This window comes from Pinus tabuliformis, chromosome 4_2 (assembly GCF_031772625.1).
Source record: "Pinus tabuliformis cultivar Carrire ecotype Pingquan chromosome 4_2, CPIR1, whole genome shotgun sequence".
In the NCBI taxonomy this organism is placed as follows: Eukaryota; Viridiplantae; Streptophyta; class Pinopsida; order Pinales; family Pinaceae; genus Pinus; species Pinus tabuliformis.
The window spans coordinates 1,110,696,406-1,110,723,420 of NC_142304.1; the positions used below are offsets into that span (position 1 = coordinate 1,110,696,406).

General features: G+C 35.6%; 1 protein-coding gene across 2 annotated transcripts in view; it reads right to left on the minus strand.

Moving 5' to 3' along the window:
• LOC149173560 (putative proline transporter 2) overlaps positions 1-24,422 on the minus strand; it is a 335,454-nt gene extending 311,032 nt beyond the window's left edge. Inside the window, exons 1-3 of one of the 2 annotated variants that reach the window (XM_089427960.1) lie at positions 24,243-24,422; positions 23,848-24,072; positions 23,632-23,726 (exon numbers count right to left, since the gene is read on the minus strand). In XM_089427960.1, the coding sequence (XP_089284086.1) occupies positions 23,632-23,726; positions 23,848-24,072; positions 24,243-24,351 (429 nt within the window). In that variant the 5' untranslated portion in view covers positions 24,352-24,422. Of the gene's footprint in view, positions 1-23,631; positions 23,727-23,843; positions 24,073-24,242 lie in introns of both variants that reach the window. The other variant, XM_089427958.1, reaches the window with a different exon arrangement.
• Positions 24,423-27,015: the final 2,593 nt, after the last annotated feature.

Sequence of the window (27,015 nt, forward strand, 5' to 3'; positions counted from 1 at the left end):
TTGTGGTCCAGCAAAATTCGAAGTTTGACCAACTCCAGCCGAAAAACCTCCATAACCAGCGAAGTTCCCTCCTAAAGAATTATAAGGAGCCAATAACCCCTGATAAAGATTCCAAGCGGTAGCTAAGGGAGGAATACTTCAAAACGAACTAACTGTGGAGTATGGCCTATTCCCTTGTTGGCCGAAAAACGGATTCCCAGTTCCTATGCCACTAACCGTAGGATTAGTCCAACCTTGAAAGGAATTATTTCCTTGACCTATAGAAGAAAAAGGCATAGATCATATCATTGGGTTGGAATGTGGTATATGACCACTTCCAAAAGGAAAACCCTGAAACGAAGCCGATCCACTCAACATGGATGTGGAGGCATTAAACGGAGTTGACAAAATACCATGAAAATGGGTGCCAAACAGGAAAAATCCAGAACTAGATGCATTGGCTTGGGAATTTCCACTCATAGACGAAATGGAGGTAGACCCAACTAAGCATGTGCTAGCAATAGACCCAAATAAGGATGTAGAAGGGATGGAAATAGTTCCTCCCCCTTGTACTGATGTTGGAGTTTACATGGTTATAGCACTCATGGTAGATGCCATGCTTCCAACTGTGGTCATCGAAGATAAGTGCGTGAAAATAACTTGGACTTGAGGGTCTATGTGTCGAAGTCCCAACATATAATAATACGTCTGGATGATCAAAAGGTAGAGGAGAATTCAGAGCTGCTAACAACTCTGAGAGATCTTCTACCTCAATGTTATCTTCTGACTAGAAGAGAACTCGAGAAAGAACTGGGGTGTTCCTCTCTAGCTCTGCGGAAGTACCAGGCCTATCCTAAACACTAATGCCCCTGAGCGAAGGATCAATCTCTAATGCGTCGGCTGCCACGGGGTGAAAACCACTGGCAGTATTGCCCCTACGCCTTCTAGGAGAAGGCTCTAAACTTGGTGGTGAAAGACCACGAAGTCTATGAGACTGTCTAAGCGATCGGTCAACCACTTTGAATTTTTATTAAGATCTAATTAAAGACTCAAGAAAAATGAAAGTTAGGCCAACTAGGAGCACAGAACACACACTAAAAATGTCCCTAAAAGAAATTAGCGAGTCAAACAATTTTCAAGTATTTCCGCTCCGGGTAATGAGGACCAGACACCAAAATAAAAGAAAGTGAAGTAGGGGCCTTCCGAAGATAGTCTAGGATAATGACGGCCCAGGCCTACCAGCGAAAGTATCAAAAGAAGTTACGCTAACCTCCAAACAACAGCCTGTGCCGGTGGAAGCCCCCGAGCTTCGTAAGGGTGCCCTCCAGAAGTACTGTTGAGAGTGATACAACGTCGACCTCAGGTGCCACGAGATTCCCCTCCATAGCCACTTGTGTAGATCCCTAGGATAAGCAACTAAGGTTCCAACTAGTGTTAGAAGCCAGGCGAAACAGTCTTGAGGTAAGATTCGACAAGTAGGAGAGGGGGTATCTCTCTTCCTTATCTTCAAAAACCCTCATGCTTAACTCTCAGATCCGGATCTTTTCTAGTCTCCCTAACAATATTGGATTTGCACTCGTTATTCAAACTTCTATGTTTGACAGTTTAAATTGGCCTTGGAGAGTTTTCTCTCCACTCGCCTAATCCAAGGCCCTAAAATATCCTAAAACTTGTTGGTGTGTCTAAATCGACAATATAAAAAAGTTATAGTATATTTTATTTAGCATTTGTTTTTAAATGGGTTGTTCTCAAGTCAAGGGATAAACATAAATGAAACTGGTGGTGTTTGTCGACGCAAAAGAAATTAATAAAAACTAAACTATATGCAAATGCACTTGTTTCGTTCTTCGATGAAAAAAAATTCTACCAGGTCCTAAGGAACTTCTAATAAAGCAATAAATTTCTTTTTTATTTTCTTTCAACAAGCTTCACACTCACCAAAACTAACAAAGGATATCGGATTCCCCAAAAAATGCACAAACTACCCTAATGCAATGAGTATATGCTGATACAAAAACTTAAGATTGCTCTAAAGAAAAGAAATGAAAGCAAATTGTTTATCACTTTTAATTAGCCACCTTAGATGTTTAGATAGAATATAAGTTCCTAATGCTCATTTTCGTCCAAACACTAAAAGCAACTCTTAAGACAAACAAAATGCACTCTCACTCACAAAAAAAAACCCAAATCAAAACAAGGCAAAAGAAAGCAAAAACTAAGTTTTTAAGGAGTTTTCTTTTTCACAAAAGCAAAAACACAACTTTTCAAAAGCGCTCTAAATACTATTGAAAACTTTAAGACCGAAAAATAGGCAACAAAAACACTTTGCAAGTTATCAACTCAATATGGGTGAAAACTCAACAAAATAGGTGTTTCAAGATGCCCTAAACAACCAAAAAGCAACAAAAAGAGCTTAGTGACAATGATCAAAATACCAAGAAAGACAACTTTCAAAATCGTCACTCAACAACTTTCAAAAAGCAAGAAAAGCAAATGGCCACAAGCTACAGTTTTGACACAAAGCAAGAAGGTCACAAAGATAAAGTTTGTCACAAAGATTGAAACCAATCTTTCTGCTCTAGAAGACCAGAACAGCCAAGATTCTCAGAAATAAATCTCGTGCGGTCAAACACAAATGATGACACTTGCAACAAAAAAAAACAAGACCAAAACTTTCCACAACAGGAGAGAATTTGAAACCGTTAACTCGCTGCAAAACCAAAGACTGACAACAAAAACTAACTGCTCAAGAAATACTCAAACCAGCAAACAAATCTTCTGAAACAGAAAAACTTGAAAAAAATCTTGGAAAATTAGGGTATACGTGATTGTGTCAATACACAGTTGCGTGTATACGTGATTCAACCCAAAGAAACCTACGTATACATGGGCTCATATGGGGAAAATTGCATAGATATGCTATTGTAACCTAACAAAACTGTGTATATGACAGTTCACAAGAAAAAACAAAAAAGAGGTCTGAAGAAACTGCTTGGACTTAAAGTCTAAGTTCCTATAGACACAGACAAATTAGTTACAGCAAGAAAACCAATGGATGAGCCCTAATTGGTTTAAATTAACCCAAACTAGGAACAACGATACTATTGTCCCCAGTGGAGTCACTAATTCTGTTGAGGGACTAAGTCCCCTAGGGCTTTGGGTCAACACCCTAGCAGAGCGAGGGGTTATCTATAGTAAAAGACAAGCATTCACGCAAACATGATACTTAAATAAGCAAACTATGCAAAGAGAGGTGCACCTGGGGATCCTTCGTTCGGGTAGATCTAGCTAGGGTCCAAACCCTATTGGAGTTCCTCTCGATCCTTGAACCTACAAAATGGCCAATTCAAAGAAGCATAGCAATATGTGGACAAAGTATCATATAGAAATCAACTTCATAACATATTGAAAGATGGTTAATTATACATTGAAACAATTATTCATATGTGAACCATAACAATAACATCATATGCATAAAGAAGATTGATTTCGGGAACAAGACAAATGTTTCTTTATTGCAGATAACTAAAACAAAGCAAGGAATGATATCACCTGAATCTTCCTCTTGCTGGCTCCAAGCGGAACCGTCCTCCGAGTCCATCCAATCCCAAGTCTTCAAAAGGCTCCTTCCATAACTCACACAAGGATATCTCAACTAGTGAAATGACATCAAAACTCAAGGAAACAAGGGTTTTTTGTAGTGGGAGGAGTGTTGGAACCACAGGGATCTTCAGAATTGATCAGAGATAATCTCAGCGGAGTAATTCTATCTCTTCTCTCATGCTTAAGGCCTTCCCATTGAATAATTTTTCTACTTCTCCCAAAGTAGTTTTTTAGTTGGGAAGTCGTTGGGAACAGTTGGGGTCACGGGCACTAATAGGTAATCAACAGGCAAAACCCGTGATCTTCACCCGGAATTAAGGATATTTAATTTTTTTAAGTGTTTTAAGACATATACGTGGGTTGGGTATACACTGACCCACGTACACACGCATTTAGCTCAGGTCAATGTCGCATACAGGGAGTAAAACACTGTTTTTTAAGTATTTGGACCAAGTCTGGAAGGAGGGGTTGCCCTAGGGCATAAATGCAACATCACAAATATCAAGGGTGAGATTTGGAGCGATAACAAACACTATTAAAGATTGATGAAATCATATGTAATGAGTGATTTGAAATTTCTTCTATGCTTCTTTTGAGCTTTGCATCATTTTAATAAATCTGAGATGACTTACTTTTGTTCAGTATTCATCTCATTAGTTCCTTTTTTTGTTTTTTAGGTTCCTTTGTACTAGATCCATCTTAGCAACTCTCCTCAGTTCTTCAGTACCTCACATTGTTTGCATGAGGACATGCAAACCCTCAAGCATGGGGGAGTGGTTGTTAGGATCTTTTCAACATCGTCATTTCATTCTCTTCAGCTTCCTTCAGCATATCAGATTAGCACTCATCAACTCTGACTTTTCCAAATCATTCTAGATTCTCAGTCTTATTCTGCCTCATATTCAGCTCAGTACAACTTCCATTGTAGCCTGCAGTACAAATCAAGTTTGAAAGATATGCTTGAGATAAAAACATGTTCAAAAGCTCTTTAGCTCATTAAATATAAGGAATCTTAATTATTAACCACTCCCTATTTCTTCACATTTCTTAAACCACCACTTCCAAATCCATTAATGCATATTCTAATTTTCAAGTCCGTGTTTATTTAGCCATTATCTTCATTGTCACCTTATAGCATCCATCATTCCTTCCTAGTCCATATTTTGTTTGCATAAGGGCATGCAAAGTCTTAGGCATGGGGGGATGTTAGGCCCTAGATATGTTATCATATTGGCTATCCACACTTTCATTTACAAGTCATATTCATATCTTTACAACATATTACATAATTATTATATAGCCAATTTTCTCTAAATGCGTTCATTTTACCTTATGGTTAATTATTAATAATTTCTTGTCTTTTAATGATTAAATGAGTTTTTAATATGGTTTTATCAATGACAATTTACTAATGTGGTTATGTGGCCTATGAGCATGTTCCACTACAAAAATTTCTATCTCTGCATCAGTTCAGAACTTTGGTACTTAATTTTGCACTTGCACGAATGGAGGGAAAAAAATCAAAATTATAAAAATATGTTCTTATTTTCTCTAGCATGGTAAATTAGGTGTCGCATGGACCTAATATGCTAGTACAAGCCTTGGAATATACCCAACTCACACGTAGGATCCTAGCACATGATTTAAGTCACAATAAAAGATATGTAACAATTTTGAAACTTTCATTTTCTACCTTGATTTCCATGCATATAATGGTGAATATCAAGAATTTGGAAAATGGGTTTTTGCACAACCTAACAATTTACTTGCATCGCAAACCGTTTCCCAAAATTCAATACGGTTTGAAAGTTATAGCTAGTTCTTTGAAGCTATTTTGTACAAAATTTCTGCAAAACCCAGATTGGCAAAAAATCTAAACAATCATCTTTGGGGGCGATTTCCGAGGCCATGGAAAATAATAAAGAAATTCCAAGAGAGGCTTTTGTTGAAAATATAACAAGTTAGATTCCATAGAAACAAATTCCAAAAATACATCATGGTCAAGAATATATGGTTGGTTCTTTAACACCAATTGGTATAAAATTACACAAAAATTAGAGTTGTGAGATTTTCCTCTAAAGTTGTAAATTCATTTTCTGAGTTTAGGGGATTGTATCTTCTCATTCCTCGATGGATTTTATGTATAAATAAATTCTCAAATGGTAGAGGAAAGGAGGTTGTTCATTATTGTAATAGAAGATATTAATGATTAGTTTTTTGAGAGATTTAGAGAATTGATTCATAACAAAGATTTTTGAAGTGAATAAAGAATTGATTGTTGTTGAATTGTGTTACATCTTCTTAGCTTGATTTGAGATTTTCTTAGCATTACTAACCTCCTGGGAAGGGCCCCTTAGTGTGGGTAAGTGTTGATATGCTTCATGTGTTTTGTAGATCAGTCTTACATCTAGCAATTTAGTTTTATTTTGCAATGAATTCATGTTAGATAAAACTTAGATCTATTCACTTTCATGCTTTCAATTTTGTGTTTAGTACTTTTCTTTAGGTTTAAGAAGTGAATTCCATTTGATTGCATATTTTATTTGATGTTCTTTTTCAAATTTTCATTAGATTTGTATTTCACCTAGTATTATATTTACTGCTCTATTTTCATATATGTTAAGTAGAATGCATTATGATCAAATTCAAATTGATTTTTCTCAGGCTTAAAGAGTCATACAAATTTAAATTGGTTTCTTAACACGTTTTAATATTCATAATTTCAAATTACAGAATTTTCGTACTTAATTCAGCACTTATTCAGAATTTCAAATTCTAGTCTTTCTATACTTAATTCAGTGCTAGGTTTTGTACTAGAACAGAGTATTAAGAAATATGTAATTTGCAGTTTAGGATTCCTTAATTAATTGGAGCTTTGCATCTACTTGACAAAAAATTCCTACAACGAATAAGAACTTACAATATATCTCTATGCCTGCTTAGCATTTATTTTTGATAGTTTGTTAACATGTTTCTTGTAGTTTATTGTCTTGTTTTCTTTACTTGCCCTGCACGCTTTTTCTTACAGTTGTCAACGTTTACTTTTCTACAACATTTTTAATGGGTTTTCATCATTATAGGATTAAAACCACTAAAGTCTCAAGACTTAATAAGCTACATATATAAAATCACATGAACATCATCTATTGTTAATAAAATATTGTGGTTCAAAACTTGATAAGCATTAGAATCTCATAGTCTAGTGACAAGTGATAATCCTTAGTGATTAGTTCTTTCTAGTGTTAGTTGTTAGCATATGCTAGAATAGGCTCTAATCATGCATTTCCTGTGCTTGCATCTCTAAGTCTTAAAATTTCAAATTCGATAATTAAATGTCGGAATTAGAATACATATAATCCCACCAATTATTTTGTTGGTATCATGTCTATTTGGCTTCCAGCTCATCATGCGCACTTATAGTGTTAATTTACTCATTTATGTGCCTTTCAAGATCAAATTCGCAAATCTAACCCGACACTTCACCTTATATCCACGAATTTTACCTATTAAGACCTCACTCATTCCGAATTTGCAAAATTTGAGCTCTAAACCAAACCCTAGCCCTTTTTTTGTATAGAAACGCTCACCTAGCACAAGAAATCTTTCATGTTAGAAAATAAGAGCTTCATTTTGTCCAAAAAGCCTTTTAATTGAATTCCCAATCTATATTCACCTTAACATTTGCTGAATTCTAGCTCAATTTGCTCAAAAAGTCCTAAATTCGACCATTTGTGCGCACTAGCCAATTTCATAGTTCAAATTTTAAAAGATTCTCCCTCCACCTCATCGACCTATCTCCTTCAGCAACATGGCACCTACTCATTGGCTATCTAGTCACACTGAGAATCTCCCTTTTGTTATTTTCCCACTTCCCTGTCAACTAGTCCCTTTCATAAAATTCTACTTTCCAATTGCTACCTCATCTACCAAATGCTCTACTAATATCCTAATTAAGGATATATCCAAAGAACCTGATTTTTATGATGGTGATGCAGATACTCGGGACTCATTGATAACCACTTACCATATGGTGAAAGTTATTTAGGTGGTTCAAAGTACATTTGGTGTGATAGGAGACCACAATAACCTATCTACATCAAACTTGGTCTTAGAAATGGTCCCATTGGTATATCATTTTCTAGAAATGGTATCCTAGTGCAAATTCCGATACTTGCTAGATCAGAGAGTCATTGCATCATCTCAAAGGGACAAGGTAATAATCAAAACAACACCATATGCCATTGCAGACATGCTCACTTTTTCAGACATAACAAAATTACAAAGGCTGGACAAAGAGACAATCGAAGACAAACGAAATATTCTTGCCCCATATGTAGAAAAACAAATGGTCACTAGATATGTCAAAGAGGGAGTGGTTGCCCCCTTCTGTCATCCCCCTTACCACATCACAACTTTTGATTTTATGCGCAAGTTGTCTTTTACCATGGTCACCCAAGTTCTCAGTCTTGATACCTATGTCTATTTAACCAAGAATATTTTAGATCTCTTAGCCTCCTTATGTCATCCAACCACCAAGGCTTGTACCAAATTTGATTTTTAGCAATTTTTTTCTAATGAAATTCATTCTCAAATGGTAGAATTTGGGGGAAGTTTTTCCGCTACCAAGCCTATTGATCTGTAAACTGCTGTGGATATTACACTAGACAGTTCGTCACAACAGATCTGATAATACTTTATTAAAATTTTGAGATTCTACATTATTACAGTTTTATTTAATTTCTAGATCTATAGATTTCACTATAATTAGTGCATGCATGTGAATGGAAATTATGCAAAAAATTAGAGAACGAAAAATAAGCACACACACACAAGACATAAGATATGCTCTCTGGGAAACCCTTTCGAGAGAAAACCCAGCGGGAAGGTAAGGTCGCTTCACTCTCTTTCTATATCTAGAAATATGGCTGCAGGTACAAAGAAGTAATGTTTGTGGCCCGTGGGCTGCTACAATGCACAAATCCTCTCTGTGTGCTCTACCTCCTATATCTCCTGGCTATCTTTGCTCAGCTTTGGAAAAAAATGCTCTCGAAAGAATGAAATGCCTCTTCCTCCCAGTTGCCTGGTTATAACACGACCTGATAGCCTATTAGTGGTTAAGTTTGACTACATCAACTCATAAACTAGAGTTACAAAATAGACTCTTCTAGAGTCTTTTACATCACAAACATGTGGCTAGCCCCTTTTCCATGATAATAGGGGCTGACGCAACATCCTCTCGAACTATAGGTGTGAAAACAAGAAGGCCAACTTCTGAGTGGCATAAATTTTGCATACAGACTCTGATTGATGTGCGTCTTGTGCTGTTGGAAAGGTCTTTGTGTGTAGAATAGCATGAGAAGGCGTTGCATTCAAGCGGCAAATTTTTACCCCCAAAAAACATCGTTTGATGCCTCAAAATGATCCTGGAAGGTTTCGGGCCCTGTTTCACCAAACTAGGTCCCACTAGTAAAAACAGTGCTGTGAGTTGATTCCTCCACTTTTTCCACTCCAAATGCATCAAGATGGATGATAAACAATATAATGATCCAATTCGGATCACCTATCTAATTCACTTATTCATCCACCAACAATATTCTCACTTAGAACACCTAAAGCTTAAGATGGTGGATGATCACAATGTTTTGTTACCTATTTATGAGTGGTTACCCATGGTTAGAAAACTAGAAGATAACCAGGTTTTATTCAATTACATATTCTCTTTTATGCCAATTGTTTATACCCTTTTGCATGGTCAACCATTACCCAAAGCCCCTTAGTTCCTCAAAAAGAAGTTACCGTTTAGCCTAGATACCAGAGTAGGTGATTGGTACCTCTTCAAAGAGTACATAGTCATCAAAGTATATGGATTTGAAGTCAAATCATTCCAACTGTCAGCATTTTTTACTCCCTGCATATTTACATTGGAGTACAACAAGAAAATATTCAACGACAACAATGTGCAGTTTATTTCCAGGTAGGTAGCAGTTACTTTCCACCATCCTAATGAGGTGGGACCATTTGTACTTAGTTTAAGGAACGTTTTAGAACTTGGGGAGAAGATATTGGAGAGCTTTGATTTCCCACAAGCAAGAATCTAGAATTGCAATCCTCATAATCTCATTTATGAGATGAGAAAAGATAAAGACCAGGAAAATCACAAGTATGATCCAAATTCCATACTAGAAGACTGTGCCAACAAGTCTACTTAGGAAGAAGTCAAAGCCATTTGGCATCCAGTTGAATCAAGCACTTCCCATCTCTCAGGGAGGAATCGGGGCACTTCAAAACCCATGGATGTTGATCAAGAAGAGGAGCCTAGCTCCAAGAAAGCTAGGGTAGAAGAAGTGGCAAGGGATGATGATGAAACAGAATCACAAGCTCTAGTGTTGTACACAGACAACCCCATCAAAATAGGATTTTATTATGGAACACCTACCTTTTGCCATGTCAGGATCCAAAGAAATGGAGTCAGGCGAGCTTTCTAAGCGTGGACACGTTTCAGTGGTGGAGCATTTTCAAGAATTGGTTAAGCATATATCTAAAGAAAGGAAAAGGGACATTAAGATAGTATAAAACCAACCACTTCGCCCTATGCAAGTTAAAAGTGCATTGGATTATGAAAGGTGGATTTTCAAGTTGGTAGTGTTATAGGCCAAGTTAGAGACATCCAGATCCATGTTAGATTATCAAGTGCATCAATTTTCCCTGCTCGCGGACCATATTTCGTATATAGATATCATAGATCTGAATATATAGGTGACCCATATGATGCACAGACAGACACATAAAACAAATGCCACAAATAGGAAATTGCAAGATTTATATATCAAGGCTAACCATTAGTTGAAATAAGATAGAATGGTATGCCAATCCAGGAAAATGAAGATAAAAACCCTAGAGGACAAGGTCACTAACCTAGCTACATTTCGTTGGGATTTTAAGTACTTTAAGACTATGTCGGAGGATAAGGATAGGGAAATAACCTCGATGAAGAAGCAAGTCAAGATTCATGATGCACATACTGTGGAAACAGATGGGTTGGTGACAGTGAAAAAAAGAATCAAGAGCTGAAGAATAAGCTCCATAAGGTGCTTACAAAGAATAAAGAGTACAAGGACAAAGTTGTGCTACTGGAGGCACGGGTCCAAGGAATGAAGGAGAAGATGGATGAGACTTTTCAGTCTCACCAAACCCCTAATGTTCTAGTTGGGCAATTAGAGTCATTGACAATATCAAAGGATGCCAAGAAGTTACAAGTTCTACTCAAATCCAGAGCAAGAACTGAAGAGAAAAAGAAGAAGAGCTAGAAGGAACCAAGATGGAGTTGTGCTGAACACAAGAGCATGGTGCACATATTGAAGTTGAATTGGAATTTTTGAGGATGAAGTACACCACCAAATCCTCTTTCAAAGCTACCAAAAGAATCATATGGGAAAGAATAATGAAAACAATAGACAAGCACTAGGGTCATATGGAGTTGATCCAGGAGAAAATAGAAACTATCAGAAGGCCCACAAGGAAATGACTGTTATTAAGAATATTATTGGTGACTCACCCACCAAGGCTAGAGTAATCATAAATTTCCTTAATCATATGCCCAAGGAGGAGATCATCAAGGAAAATATTGATAGATCCAAGTGGGTAGCAAGGGCCAACCAAATGAAGAGAAAACAAAAATTGGTGATATTGGTAGAGAAGAAAGCAAAGGCATTGTCCAATGAGGTACAAGGTTTTAAAGATAAATGTGAAATACTATATAAGAGGAAATTCCCACTATTCTTTGATGGGAATGGGGATTTATATTCCAAGGAATCCCTCATGAAGAGCCTCAACGAAATTAAAGAATATCATGAAGGTTTTAGGGAGGAAGACCGTCCCCTGCATGGAAAAGAAATTGTAAATTTGTATGAAGCGTATTTTGAGCTTTTGTTCATGTTAAAGAGTTTTTTCAAAGCAAAGGGTAAAGTGGATTATGAGATGATCACAACTCTAGAAGGGTCCATTTTCGATGCACAAACATATGATATTCCATTCAGCAAGGAGTGGAAGGTTTCAATGGATTTATATAGATTAGCCATTCAGAAGTGAGTTGCACCAATGCCACAGGTGTCACCGACAGAAGTGGGCTCAAGTTCCAAGTCTCCACAATAGCAGAATGCATGACCTTAGCCATTGGCACTGAAATCAACACAACCAAGGCCGACCCCACCAACAACCTAGCCTAGGTGATGCACACTCTTCAACCAACAGCCAATCAAGAGAGAGAGAAGCACCTTGTGTCCAAGCAAGAGAGAGAGGGACAATCCACTACAACTAAATCAAATGGGACCCACCCTACAATTGGGATAAATTTATGGAAACTTTTGGAGGAAGTTAGTTACAACAAATGTCATTTTTGGAAAACATTCCTAATGGTTTTTGAATATCATTAGTGGTTTAGGATTAGAGTCTTTGGTCTTGAGAGCCTATATATAGTCTCATTTTGATGTAGTCAAGGGAAAAAAAATTTGATGTAGGGGAAACCTTGTCAAATATATATATATATATATATATATATATATATATATATATATATATATATATATATATATATATATATATATATGTATGTATTTTATTTCTTTCCCTAGAATTTGCTCAAAATTTTGAAGTTGTTGTAAGGAGGGAGGAATTTTGAAGTATGGCTTCGGCTTTTAGTGCTTCTTCTCCATGTAATTCTGAAAAACAACCTTGTAATTTGAGTTTTGCACGATACTAATACAATTACAAAGATTTTCCATGTCAGATCATGTTGTAAACCTGATGTTTGTATGAAATTGAAATGTTATTGTTAATTAAAGGAAATTTGAATCAATATGATTGTTCAATTTAATTTTTGTAGGACTTTATCAAGATTATGAAGAGTATCTTTATTATTTTGATAAACTTTTATATGGGTAGAAATGAAATGTATAAACTTATATTGCCATGCTTCTTATAGTTGAGTTCTTAATTGTTCAGTTGTCCATTTGATATTAGTAGGCTGAAATGAATTCTTAATTGTTCATTTTAGTTTATTGAAATATTCTCTCCCATTTTCTCTTCTCATTAAACCCTTTATTTATGTTGTGTCAAACCCAAGGCACATGGATGCTCTAATTGAAAACAAGTGGAAATTATGCCCAACAAAACCCTCATAAATTGTTGTCATTTTCCATTTTCCATTTTCTAGCTGATTTTATTTTTTTAAACAGAGATTGAAAACCTTATTTGAATGGTTGAAAGTGACTCTTTATGTTTCTTTTATTTTCGTGACAAATTTTTATGAAGGAACTACAGTACATAAAAACATATTTTTGAACATACATAAAGAAAAAACCAACAAAATTAAAATCAAATTTCACACAGTCAGTAAGAGGAAACAACATTCAAAATTTTTGATTTAATTTGCTGCAATCTATCTATTACACTTTATTTTTCTTGTTGAAACTTTACACCAAGAACACAATTACATAAATATTCAAACCAAAAGAAAACATAAATATATTCAGCAAAGTTAAATAAACTCAAGTGATTTCACATTAAGATTTACAACTATTAACCAAAACCAATAACAACAAATTCGAATTGGATTTAGATGTTCCCAGGCTTTGCACTAAAGCATGACATAATGTGTCTCTGGGGCCCCAACACGTTCTCTATTTGATAATAACCAATACAAAAACAAATCATGCAACTACATACTAATACACAAACAATTATGAGTGAATTGTTCTACTACATCCCATTAATAAATACTTATATTATCCAATATTTTCTAGTTTACTACAACAAATGCTTCTTCAAGTCCTAAATATGATCCCAGAATGCAAATCTTCATCCGATCCAACTTGGCACTTGTTTCTTGTAACTTGAGAATAAAGTCAACAAAAAATTGTGAAAGTCTATATAAAGGAACAACAATCCATTGGGAGACAGGGGTACTCGACCATTGTAAATGTTGGTCTAGTAAACAATCTTTCAACTACATAATTTATGCAACTCCTTGATGAATTTCCCCTAAATGTGCAAACAACTCCTAATGCACCTTTCTCTCTATGACATCCATTCCTTGAATCTTACCTACTTCAACTTTGTCACACCTAATCCAACATCACCTATATTCAGTAAATGGGTCACCCAACACACAAGTATTAACAAATGCTTCTATCGGTGAACAAGCTCCCCTTCAGGGAAAATCAACAATGAACATCAAACCCCTAGTTATGAGCTTAATGCACATAGCGATTGTTCAACACCAAAATCTAGGAGCATGCATGCCTATATAAGGCTTTCAACAATATGCCTAGTTACATTATGTAAATTTTAAACCTTGCCCCAAATACTATAAGACCATAAAGCTTTCCTTTGATGATTTATTCTTCCCTATATTCCTTTGAAATGATGTACATAACTTGTGTCTCATCTCTGTCCTCAATGATTTATACATGCAAAATAAGCTATTCTCTTTCCTCAATGATTTATACATGCAAAATAAGTTATTGAAGTGCCTAATTCCAATATGGAAGAATCCTAGCAACACTAAGTTAGGCAACTCAGTGTTAGTTCCCATTGCAAAACGCAACTCAATGTTAGTTCCCATCACAAAACACTTCCTAAGAGCTACATAATTTTGACGCTTTCTCTGCAATTCACAGGGATTCTCTATTTAAGGCACTCCCTCTTGCACTCCTTTGTTTATAACTTGGTCAAAACACATAAGACGAAATTGTACAATGTCCCTTCCTTGGACATATTTAAGCCCTTCGAACATCTGCACTCTCTCAAATAAACACCACTAAACCCTCACGACAACCAACTATTTCTCATGTGGCCAACCATAGCAAAAAACACAGATTCCCATGGCAAACAAACAACTCCAAACTGCAGTGATTCAACCAGTGCCTCTTGATAAACTAAAAATGGATCCTTTGAGATTTTATCAACCTAAATGCCATATGCTCCTAACAAGTAAACAAATTGTGCATTCTAAATGCCATTCAACCGAAAAAGGAATAAGACCTATCAAGAGTAGCACATGGAAGACATGAAATGACAAACCAACACAAGAGGAGCTCACAGGTGCGGATCACCAGGAGCTACCTCAAGCAAAACGCTGCACAGGCTTCACATTAATCTCCAATATTAAATAGATACAATTTGTTAGGGACAACAAATCATATCTAAGGAGAATAGGAACTGAATGACTATAGAAAGGAAAATCACAACTATGTAACTATAATAGCCTATTCTCCATTAATTCTAACACTCCCCCTTAATGGAGAAAGGGTTCTTAGACACACCTAATATGTACCTCAACAACTCAAACTTCAATCTTCCTAGAGGCTTAATAAATATATCAGCCAGATTATCACAAGAATTACAATATTCAACATAAATCTCTTTGGACTGCACCTTTTCCCTAACAAAATGAAATTGGGTGTCTATGTGCTTAGTGTTTTTATGAAACATAGAATTGTAAGCCAGTTTGATGGAACTTTGATTATCGCAATTGATAACTGTAGCTTCTGTCTGTTCTTCCCTTGCATCTTGGAGAAATCTGCGCAACCAAACTGCGTCACATGCTGCTGCACACATAGCTTGATATTCTGCTTCTGCTGATGATAAGGCTACAGTATGCTGCTTCTTGCTACACCAAGAGATGACCCTAGATCCAATGCTGAAGGCGTAACTTGTAATTGGTCTTCTATCATCTAAATTTCCCACCCAATCAGAGTCTGTATAACCTGTCAAGCTAACATCAAATGAGTCAGAATACAAAATACCAAAGTCTGAAGTTCCTTGCAACTACCTCAGTACTCCTTTCATTGCAAGCCAATGGTTCTCATGAGGTTGAGTCATGAACTAACTCAAAACACTCACTGCATAAGCTAGATTTGGTCTCGTTGTAGTCAAATAAATAAGACTACCAACCAACTATCTGTACAATGTTGCATCTGCATATTTCGAACCATCATTCACCTGAAGTTTGTTGTTCTGTTGTAAAGGCAAAAATGCAGCCTTACACTCATCCATTTTGAATTTAGTCAACAAACTCTTAGCATACTTACCCTGGGACAAGAAAGTTTGGCTTGAATCTCTCCAAACTTCTAGACCCAAAAAAGTAATGCATTTCTCCAAGGTCCTTCATCTCAAATTTCTGTGATAATTGCTGCTTGATTTCTTCAATGAGTTTGTCTGCATCCCCTGTCATGATCAAATCATCTACATATAAAGAAATCAAAACTATCTGCCCCTCATCATTAAACATAGTATATAAATTAGGATCATTTTTGCTCCGTTTATAACCATGCATGAGGGAAAATGAATGAATTTTGTCATACCAAGATCTAGGAGCCTGTTTTAAACCATATAAAGCTTTCTTTAGTCTACATACTAAATGCTCTTCTCCCTTCTTAACAAACCCCTCAGGCTACACTAAGTACACTTCTTTTTTTAAATCACCATTTAAGAAAGCATATTTAACATCTACTTGATGTATTTTCCAATGATGCTTAGTGGCTAAAGCAATGATCATTCTAATAGTATTTAATTTTGCAACAGGGGAAAATGTTTCCTCAAAGTCAATACCTTCTTTCTGGGAATACCCCTTTGCAACCAATCTTTCTTTATACTTATCAATAGACCCATCTGCTTTAAATTTCAACTTAAATAACCATTTGCAACCTATGGGTTGTTTATCATGAGGAAGATTTACTAGATCCCAAGTATTATTCTTAATAATAGATTCATATTCCTCTTTCATTGCTTCCTTCCATTTAGAACTCTTACTAGCTTCATGAAAATTAGAAGGCTTTGCAATGTTTAACATACCAGTCATGAGCGCATAATCCCTATACCGAGATGGTAACTGTTTCAGCCTGCTAGATCTCCTAAGTGGTGGGGTGTCAACTATTTTTCTCTGTTCTTCTCTTTGTGGACTGAACTCAATTTCCTCCTCTTTATCTTGTTGTTGTTGTTGATTGATCCTTGTTTCAACATCCTCATCTGAAAGTAAGGGTACATGCCATTCTTCATTACCTTGAACAGGATTTCCATCATCAACCTGTTCATGGAATACTACGTCTCTACTAACAAACACCTTGTGAGTAGAAGGGTCAAAAAACTTATAAAGCTTATACTCACTATTGTATCCAATGAAAGTGCATTTAGTGGCATTTGAATCTAACTTCTTCATGTTTTCTTTGGGAACATGTGCAAAAGCTTTACAACCAAATATTCTAAGGTGATTTACTGCAGGCTTGAAGCCAACCAACACTTCAAAAGGAGTTTTATAATCAAGACTTTTAGTGGAACTCCTATTCTTCAAATACACTGCAGTATTGACAGCTTTTGCCCAAAAACCATTAGTTAGATTCTTACCTTTCAACATACTGCGAGCACACTCCACCAGTGTTCTGTTTTTCCTCTCAGCTACTCCATTCTGCTGAGGAGTGTAAGGTGTTGTAAATTGTTGTTGTATCCCATGCTCTTTGCAGTATTTGATGAAATCCCCTTTCTTGAATTCTCCGCCTTGATCTGATTGAAGAAACCTGATGAACTTTCCTGTCTGCTTTTCGATCATGTTCCTGAACTGTTTGAAATACTCAAAGCTATGACTCTACTATCTAAGAAAATACACCCATGTGAATCTTGTACAATCATCAACAAATATTAGCAAATAGTAGGCGCCGCCTAACGATCTTGTCTGCATAGGGCCACATAAATCAATGTGTACAAGTTTGAGTGTATCCCTCTGTTTCCTATCTTTAACAACATGAAATTCATCTCCAACCGAATGCACATGCTTCACAATCAATATGCAACTTTTTCAAAACAGGAAAACCATCTACCATACCTTTGTTTTGCAACAGAAGAAGGTCACTGAAATTGATGTGCCCAAGTCGATGATGTCACAAATTTTCAGCAGACTCATCCGATGACATCAATGCTTGCTGTGGTGTACTCTTCACATCCAGTTTGTAGAGTCCTCCTATACGAACGCCTGTAGCAATAGGCTTCATCTAGTCCAACAAGTATTGAATAATACAATAAGATTTAAAGAATTCTACCTTGAGATCCTGATTTGTAATCTTTAATATAGAAATCGAGTTCTTCTTAATACCAGGTATATACCACACATCAGATATATTCCTGATGTTTCCATTAGGCAAAGTGACAAGGACATCTCCATGTCCCCTGATCTTGTACCCTCTATCATCTCCAAGGTACACTTTTACTCTAGTGTTGGATTCTATAAAATTTCTGAACCATTGCTTTTTACTTGTCATATGTGAGGAGGCTCCAGAATCTACGAACCAAATATCTGATTCATCCTCCTCAGTGGCTAGTGTAGTCTTAGCCATAAATAATCTGACATCCTGATTCTGATCTGCATCAGCCAGATGACCTGCATGTCTTCTCTGCTTGTACCTCTCCCCATCTTCCTTTTTCTTATGGCAAAATTTAGCAATATGGCCTATCTTACCACAATAAAAACATTTAGGAGCAGAGTCATGTTTATGCGAGGTCATACCTTGTGGTGTCCTTTTTCGTGATATACTTCCCTTCCTGTGATCAACCACTGCTTTCCCCTTCAGCTTGAACTTGGTCATCAATGCAAGATCTGGATTTTGAGGTTTGAGGGACAACCTCCTTTCCTCTTCTTGTAGCAAGATCCCGGTAAGCTCTTCAAAGCCTGGAGGCTTTTCTCTTGCATTCAATCCCGTTATAAACATCTGATAATCATCCATCATGCTGTTCATGGTAATCATCACCAGATCATCATTCGCCACAGTCTGACCAATATCAGTTAGTTTATCTTTAACCTCTTTTATCCGGGATATGAATGAAGAAATAGACTCATTCTCCTCCATCTTGATGGAGAGAATCTTCTTCCTGAGGTACAAAGCTCGACTGGTGTTCTTGATCTCATACATTTCTTTGAGAATCGTCCATATGTCATTCGTTGTCTTGCACTCCCGAATGTGAGGGATGATGCAATCTTTGACTGATAACTTGAGTAGAACCTTTGCCTTCATCTCCCTTTTCTCCCAGTCTTGAATTGTTGTATTCGATCCACTAGTTGCAGTAGTTGGTTCGACCTCATCACTGGTGGCAATGCCATAGGCATTATGTCCCTCAAGCAGTTTGGAGCTTCAACTTCCAATTGGTGTAATTGGAACCATCAAGCTTATTACTCTCATTGAGATAAGCTCCAGCAATTTGATTATTCATTTTGGATGAATAAAAAAAATTCAATAACTTAAACAAGCCCCAGATCTTAAAAAAAAAAGCCCTGATCACTGCGAATTTCCTTTTCAAAAAAAATCCCCCTTATATCAAATAATAATTCCTTCAAATAATGCAGAGTTCTTCAATTTAAAGAAACTCCATATTTTTAATTAAAATTTTAGAAAAAAAACTTTAATTATGCAAGGGCCACCTCGACATATATTAAAACCGGCAGAATGGAGCAAAATATGATTACCAAAACGGAGCAAAAAACTTGTGTGTCAAATGTGACTGTTTATGACATCACTGTCCATGATCAAAACATGGCAGGGAGGAATGGGATCTGTGAGAGGTGTTTCCTTCTCCAATATCCAACTTAAAAAAAAAAAATCCCAATAAATATCGACCAATATTATTGTGAAAGAAGGGCGTGCATGAATCGAACATCAAAGGAAGTTGCATGGCCACGACACTCCATTTGGCATAGCGCGGGCCTAGATCCAGTTTCTGCTGCGCGGATCACACGCAGCCCTCTTCGCGGCCTCCTCCACTCAGAGGGCAGAGCTCCAAAGGAACACACAATTTATGTTCTTTGCCTTGCCTTCGGGCCTGACACCTTCGACTGCAACGATGATGACTGCTGCTCAATTCTCAGGTGCATGAAATCTGCAATGTTTAATCTCATCGGGCGATCTCAACCTCACCAGGCGATCTGAACAGTTGTTGTTCTGCTTGGCGATCCGCACCTCCTCGTGTCACCCCAACAGCCACCGTACCACTAACTCCTCCTCAGCGGCACGCATACATGACAATCTCAAATACGCAGCTGACCAAAAAAAAATATATGCATGTCTTTTTTTGTTTCCACGACAATAAGCGCCCTTTTTTTTGGAAAAAAAACACGATAGTTTTATATTAAGTCAATATAAAGATCTACATTGTAACATTGGCAGTTCATATCAGTTCATATCAGGAAGAACTGAAGAGGAGACATAAGGCAGATAAAATCTGAGTCACGAAGCTCTTCACAGATATGCAGCACGGAGTCACGACGTCGTGACGAACTTCTATATTGAAATTTGGGTGAAGCACTACAGTGTGATCGTAGCGTTTTTCCACCCAAACTGTACAACGATTTCGCCTTAGTTGCACCAAACTGTACAACGATTTCGCCTTAGTTGCACCATACAAGATTAGCATCCCTGCAGCTCTGATACCATGTCAAGAGTAGTACAGGGAAGACATGAAATGACAAATCAACACGAGGAGCTCACAGGGGCGGATCACCAGGAGCTACCTCAAGCAAAACATCGCACAGGTTTCACATTCATCTCCAATATTAAATAGACACAATTTTTTAGAGACAACAAATCATATCCGAGGAGAATAGGAACTGAATGACGACAGAAAAGAAAATCACAATTACGTAACTATAACAGCCTATTCTTTATTAATTTAATTCTAACAAGACCGAGATCTAGTCTCCCAGCTTGAGCAGCATTCAGTAAGAGAACATTGAAACCATTTTATTCATTCGTTAAAACTTTGGTATGCTTGGCAATAATATCAAATGCAAACATAATAATATCTTGAGCAGCAACAAAATATGACAAGATATTTTCCTCAAGCCAGAGATGAACAAAATGGATGCCTGCTCACATTCTGACGATCACTAGGTAAATCCATAGGAGGACCAACAGAAGTAACTTTTGCATGTCCTGCTCTTACAGCTTTTCTTATCCTTGCATTTACCATTGGTGCTTCAATTCACTTTCTTCTTTCAGAGCTTTCTAGAAAGAAAGCCAGTTAACAGCTATCACACCTAAACCTGCAACAATATAATAGCACTAGAATAAGCCTAAAAGTTACATGTTATGAGATTTGTTTGCCCCTGCCATTTGCAATTTCATTTGAATCAGTGGTATTTGCCTCTACCGCATTTCCAGATTGCAAAAGCCTTCCATTCGGTGAGCTGTCACGCTGAGCCATATCTTCTTTCCAGCCTAAATGGTGAGTCCTCTATTCCCACAGTGATGATAGTTTCTTCTCACGTATTAATGTTGCCTATTCCCTCTCTCTAGCTTCTTCACATGTTTCCAATCCATCCGTACATTTTCATTCATCTTTTGATACTGAGAAGCCAATTTCTTGGTTTCAAGTAATGCCATTTTAGCTCATAGCTGGTTTTCCACTGTTACAGTTTCCTGTAACTTTAACTCCTTCATGCATCTTTTGATACTGAGAAGCCCATTTCTTGGTTTCAAGTAGTGCCATTTTAGCCCATGGCTGGTTTTCCACTGTTACAGTTTCCTGCAACTTTAACTCCTTGGCCGGAGGATCTGTACAAGTCTTTTCCACATGATTGACCTCAGGATGATGCTTTCCACAGTATGCAAAGCGGTACCTTAAACATGACCTCCCATAAGCAATCATTTGGGGCCAAGGGGTTGAAGTTGCAATCATTTGGGGTCAAGGGGTTGAAGTTGCAGGAAACTGAAAACCAGCAACCGGCTAATATGGCACTACTTGAAAGCCAAGAAAGCTGCTTCTCAGAATCAGAAGAAGCAGAAAATTGTCTGAAGTGGCAGACTTTCGTAAAATTCAAACACAAACTGTCGTAGAGATATTGAGTTCAAATTTATATTATGAATTTCAATATTATGTAATGTATTCGAACCTGAGTGGTGAGAGCCACATGCCATTCGAAGTACCCTTGCTTGTTGGCAAGGCCAAAGGCCCAACACCGACATGGGATCGAAAGAAGTCTATATGCTTTCTGGCTAAACTGGTCTTGTTGTTTTTCTTCAAGTGTTTTCTTTGAAGTGGATCAGTGCTTTTTTTTTTTTTGGGTTTAAATTTGAAGTATTAACTCTTAATGAGGCTTATAGTGTTTGTTTAGTTGTTTTCAATGTTGTTTGGTAGAGTTTTCAAAAGAAGCATGATGACATTTGCATTGAGCACATTTTGATCTAACTTTTAAGGATGGCATTTGTATTGAGCACATTTTGATTTTACTTTTAAGGAAACTTCTTAATGTAATTTTCCTTTACATTGAACACATTTTCAAAAATATTTGATAAATTCATTTTTAAAGGCTCAATGTCATTAGCCTTTAAATTGGACATATATTTGAAAAAGGTATCATGATCATCTTCAAAGAGGTTTGATAGCCTAAGCCTTCCTTTGAGAGCATCTGTAAAGGAGACCCAATAATGGCCAAATTTTTGAAGAAGCTTGATGCCCATTTTCTTTTGCATCAGGGAAATATTTTAAAAGCGGCAAATAGTTGATTCTCAAAATGAATCAAATGGGTTGATAACATCTCACTTTCGAAAACTTGTGGGACATTTGAGTAAGCCTAATGAACCGAGTTGTTTTTAGTGAAACTTTTTGGAAGCTTTTCTGATCTAATTTCTCTAAAACCTAGCAGGAATTTATTGAAATCACAAGATTGATGGGTAACCCTTGCACAATCGAAGTGCTCTACGATTTTTTCAGGGTGCTGAATTTAAATAACACAAATCAAGATTTCACCTCAAATTTTTCTGCCGATTCCGACACCAAAAAGTCCAAAAAATCACACTAAAAACAATTCCCTAATAAACTAGAAATTGAATAAAACTAATAACTTGATAAGAAATCTTTCTGATTGGCTTGCTATACGTATTGCATGTGGTCTTCCATCCAGCCAAAAAAGCTAGATTCACAATATCTTAGAATGAAAAAATTAAAAAAGCTCGATTCAAAATAGAGTAGAATGAAAGAACTACACATGTGTAATAAAACCCAAAAAGATAGATATACACTACTTTCTCTCGAGAGTCTAACCAGACAATTGGGCATTTGTTCTCTTAAAGAAACCTTATATATTAAAACGTATAATTTATCAATTAAAATTAAGCTTTCTCAGGGTGGAAACAAAAAGATGAAAAAATAGAATCAAGAGAAATACACTTTGCTGCATTATCCTTAATATGAATAGCTTACAAAATTATTGAATTTCCCATTCCAACAAAGTTTTGACACTTCAAATAATTATAAATTTTAAATAAATAAATTATTTTATTAAAATTATTTATCTATATATATATATACTTTGCCTGTGTGAAAGAATTGAAATACATACAGTCATACATGTCCGCAACAACCCTTAACAGAACATTGCAAGTCTGAAAAAGTTGAAATACATCTGTCCTGCATGTCCTTATGCAACCACTCTTCATAAAACATAAATAATTTGTGTAATTTGTTGAAGTTGCTTTCCCAACAAAATGATGTTTTGAAATTTTAAAGACTAAGTATGATTTTTATTGTTAATGGTTTGTATTTTTTAGTAGTTAAACGATATTTATTGATATTGAAAGGCTAGTAGCAATTTGCAGATAAGGTGTGGTTATACAAGGTATTGTGGGGTTATATTTCCATGGTAGATTTTGGAATATTTTGGATATTTATTTAAATAGACTGAAGTTCCCCATTATTTTTATTAAATTTTTTAAATATTTTTAAAATATAAAACTAAATTAAATTAATTTCAACTACATTCTCCAATATTTTGGATATCTATTTAATCAAAATGAAATCTCCTTTTGATCACATTTTTGAAATATTCTGAAATTGTACAATTAAATTAATTTCAGTGGTATTGTGAAACATGTATATATGTACAGAGTGAAACTATTTATAAAAGAAAAGTGTAATAGAAACAAGTATTCAGTATTGTGAAACATGTATATATATATATGTATGTACAGAGAAACTATTTATAAAAGATAGGTGTAAGAGTAATAGAAGTACCTTAAGAGCTCTTCCCGAGAGCAGCAGTAATCCCACATTCCCCAGATAGAAGTTGACAAACTGCATAATATACGTTACATAATACATCTTCCTTCCTGCAACACCAAAATTTCAAGCTCCTCCATAAATGTCACAAATGTTTATGCAATGGACTGCAAAACACCTGAATTATAATGAATCTCAATGAAGGAAGTTATGAGTATAACACCCACTTACCTAAAACAAAGCCCATCAAATCTCTGTATCTAATGAACCTTCTGCCTTCTATTATATGCAGTTTTGCAAGCAGAATATTTCCATAGCATGAAAAGACTGCAAGGACAGCCATGCCAACAATTCCTCCTATCCATCCCAGAGGTTTCAGGATAAGATTTGAGTATCCCAGAATAAATCCACAGTTGAGACCTACAGAAAGAAGCATACCCAGCTGGTACCATGGATCTGAAACACACAATTTCACACCCTTCATATCACTCTCTATTTTAGGTTGACATACACAATGTAAATACTTCCTCTAGGTGGACATACACAATGTAAGTACTTCCTCTAGGTTGACATACACAATGTAAATGCTTCCTCTGCTTTCATCTCATGCTGTACTTAGTGCTCACCATGATTCATCCTGTGTGCAGTCCTTCTATAGCCCTCTTCGCCATTTTTATCTACTGTTACGGCGTCTTCTACAGAGGAAGCTGATACAGCAGAATCGCTGGAACCCATTTCAGTATCAGTCGAATTTGTGGCCACTGTAAGAGCTTCCAGCGGATGGGAGCTACTGTTACAATACTCTGTTTTAGGGTCTATCTATCTATAATTTGTTATATTTGTTGAGTATTCATTTATAATTTTTTATTATTCGTAAAATTATTGTTGGATGACGTGGCCTCTGACGTGTCTGTATATGAAGTCGTGGGACGTGTGACGTGTCTGTATCAAGAAAGGAATATCAAAATTTGCGGCAATATTATAATTTTGTATTATTTGTTGAATTATTGTTGGATGATGCATTCGTTTATATGAATAAATTGGAGTGAAATAAATTATGCTTTACAGAAAATCAGGAGCAAAGAATTTTCAGAAATAATTAAGAGAGGTATTATAGGAAGTGGTTATGTATATATTTTATTTAAATTTTTATTTGTTTGAGTTGAATATAGGAATGAAAATAGATATATTTTAAATATGGATTTAATATGAGTTTAGAGAGAACTAATTAATATGACTCTACGTTATTTAAATGTTTTGTATAGTTTTTTAATTTTTTTTGGATTGAAATGAGCAAAATTTCAACTTTGATGACTAATGGATATGGTTACACATCATATTAGGGTATAGAATGAGCTTTTTGGCTCAATCAACTACTAAGTGAGTCAATGGTAGATGAGATAGAAATAAGATCAGCATAGATACATCTTAAATACGGATCTAACATGAGCCTAGAAAGATCCAATTTCTTCACATGCAATTTTTTTTATGAGTAGACATTATTTAAATGTTTTGTATAGTTATTTAATTTATTTTTTTTTGTTGGCGGACATGAGCAAAATTTCAACCTTGATGACAGAGGGACAATGTTACACATCATATTGGGTTGTAGAATGAGTCCCTAGGCTCAATTGTATTCATTGGTCGAAGGACAATAGCCGAAGCGGAAGGGAAAGGAGTGACTTCAATTCCTTTATTTTAGTTTGGTTAGTGTGACAAAAAATTATACAAGAAAATTCTATAATCTCAAAAGCGCAGGGACTTTTAGGTGAATAGTGACTTGTTCTTCCTCAAACTAGTCCTTGCAAGTTATTTAAAAAAAAAATATAGTAATTGACTTATTATTGATTTTGTATTAATTATGTCGTGATTATAATATTTACTTATTATACCTGATGCAACATGGTATTACGCATTTAGTTTTACCTTTGCATGGTATTAGGCATTCAGATTTTGCCTTTTGCCTTTAACGGTCTATATTGCTTATCCATAGTTTAACATTGGGAATTCAATTCATATTATTTTTTATTATTATTTAAATTTACTGATGAGTTGGTTGGTTGAGGTCTTATTATAGATTATTTTGCAATTTCCATTTCTATTATTACTAATCCTTTGTTTTATTTCATTTTTATTTATTTTATTTTATTTTTTTCCCTTTTCTATTATTTCCATTTTCATGAATTATATTTTTTATCCATATTTTCAAATTATAATTTTTTTATCCTTATTTTCAATTTAAAATGACTAGTACATTCACTTTTTGTTCTACTGCTTTTTAATATTATTTTAATTTTGATTCCCTACATTTTTATTGTATAATATTCTATTCACTACACAAAAGTGACAAGTTTTTTTTTTTAACACATGGTGAATCTATGGGAGACCCAGGATCAATCCTCGTAGGAAGTACATCCAACTACTTGCAAGTTCCTATGATTTTAGCACACGTGTGGCAAAAGCGGGGTTGGGGAATCTGCTCCTTGAGCCACCACCACAGCATGTCATGTACTCCATGAGATTTGAACTGTTGTCTCTTGAGCTTCGCCCCAATAAACTAACCATTTAACAAAAGTGACATGTTACCAACTCGATTTTTAAAAGGCAAAGGCGAATATATGGACGATGCCCAGAGAAAAATGCTTACATGGAGAGGCAAATTTAGGCATGAGAATTTGGGTGATTGACTACGAAGTGGAGAAGGCAATAACTCCATTCAAATCCAAGGCTTCATCACTGAATACCTCATCGATGCTTATTGGACGGTATTCTCTCTTAAAACTTTTTTGATGTTCCGGTCTCTGATAAATTCTTTTATTTAATGATATTGGTTGGTGTGTTTAATTCAGGTTTTTTTTTTGAGTATTTGAGAAAAATGTTTGAACAATAGATTATAATAAATTTGATTAAAACTTTTTGATGTAAATTTATTGGTTTAATTTCTCTATAATGAAGATGTAATCCTATTAAGTTTAAAAAAAAATCAATTAACTTAAATTCATTTAAAGTCAAATTTGATATATCAATTAACTTAAATTTATTTAAAGTCAAATTTGATATAAACTTAGATATTGCTAAAATTTAAATTACTTCAAATATATAATTTGACATTCTTTACTTATATATATTTATTATGCATTAAAATTTTAGATGCCTTGGGAAAAATCTGCTATCATGTGGAGTTTGAGGAAGTATTTGAACTACAACCTACTGCATGCTGCCAAAAAAATAAAGTGAGTTCACAAAATTTTCAATCTTCACTGCAAACTTGTACCTAATCTTTGAAATTCTGAATAATTGCCATCTCAATATGAACCGTAAAATATAATCTATCTAAACAAGTTAATGGTATCTATCTAAACACACATTAAATCATAAAACCATTGTCAATATATTTGT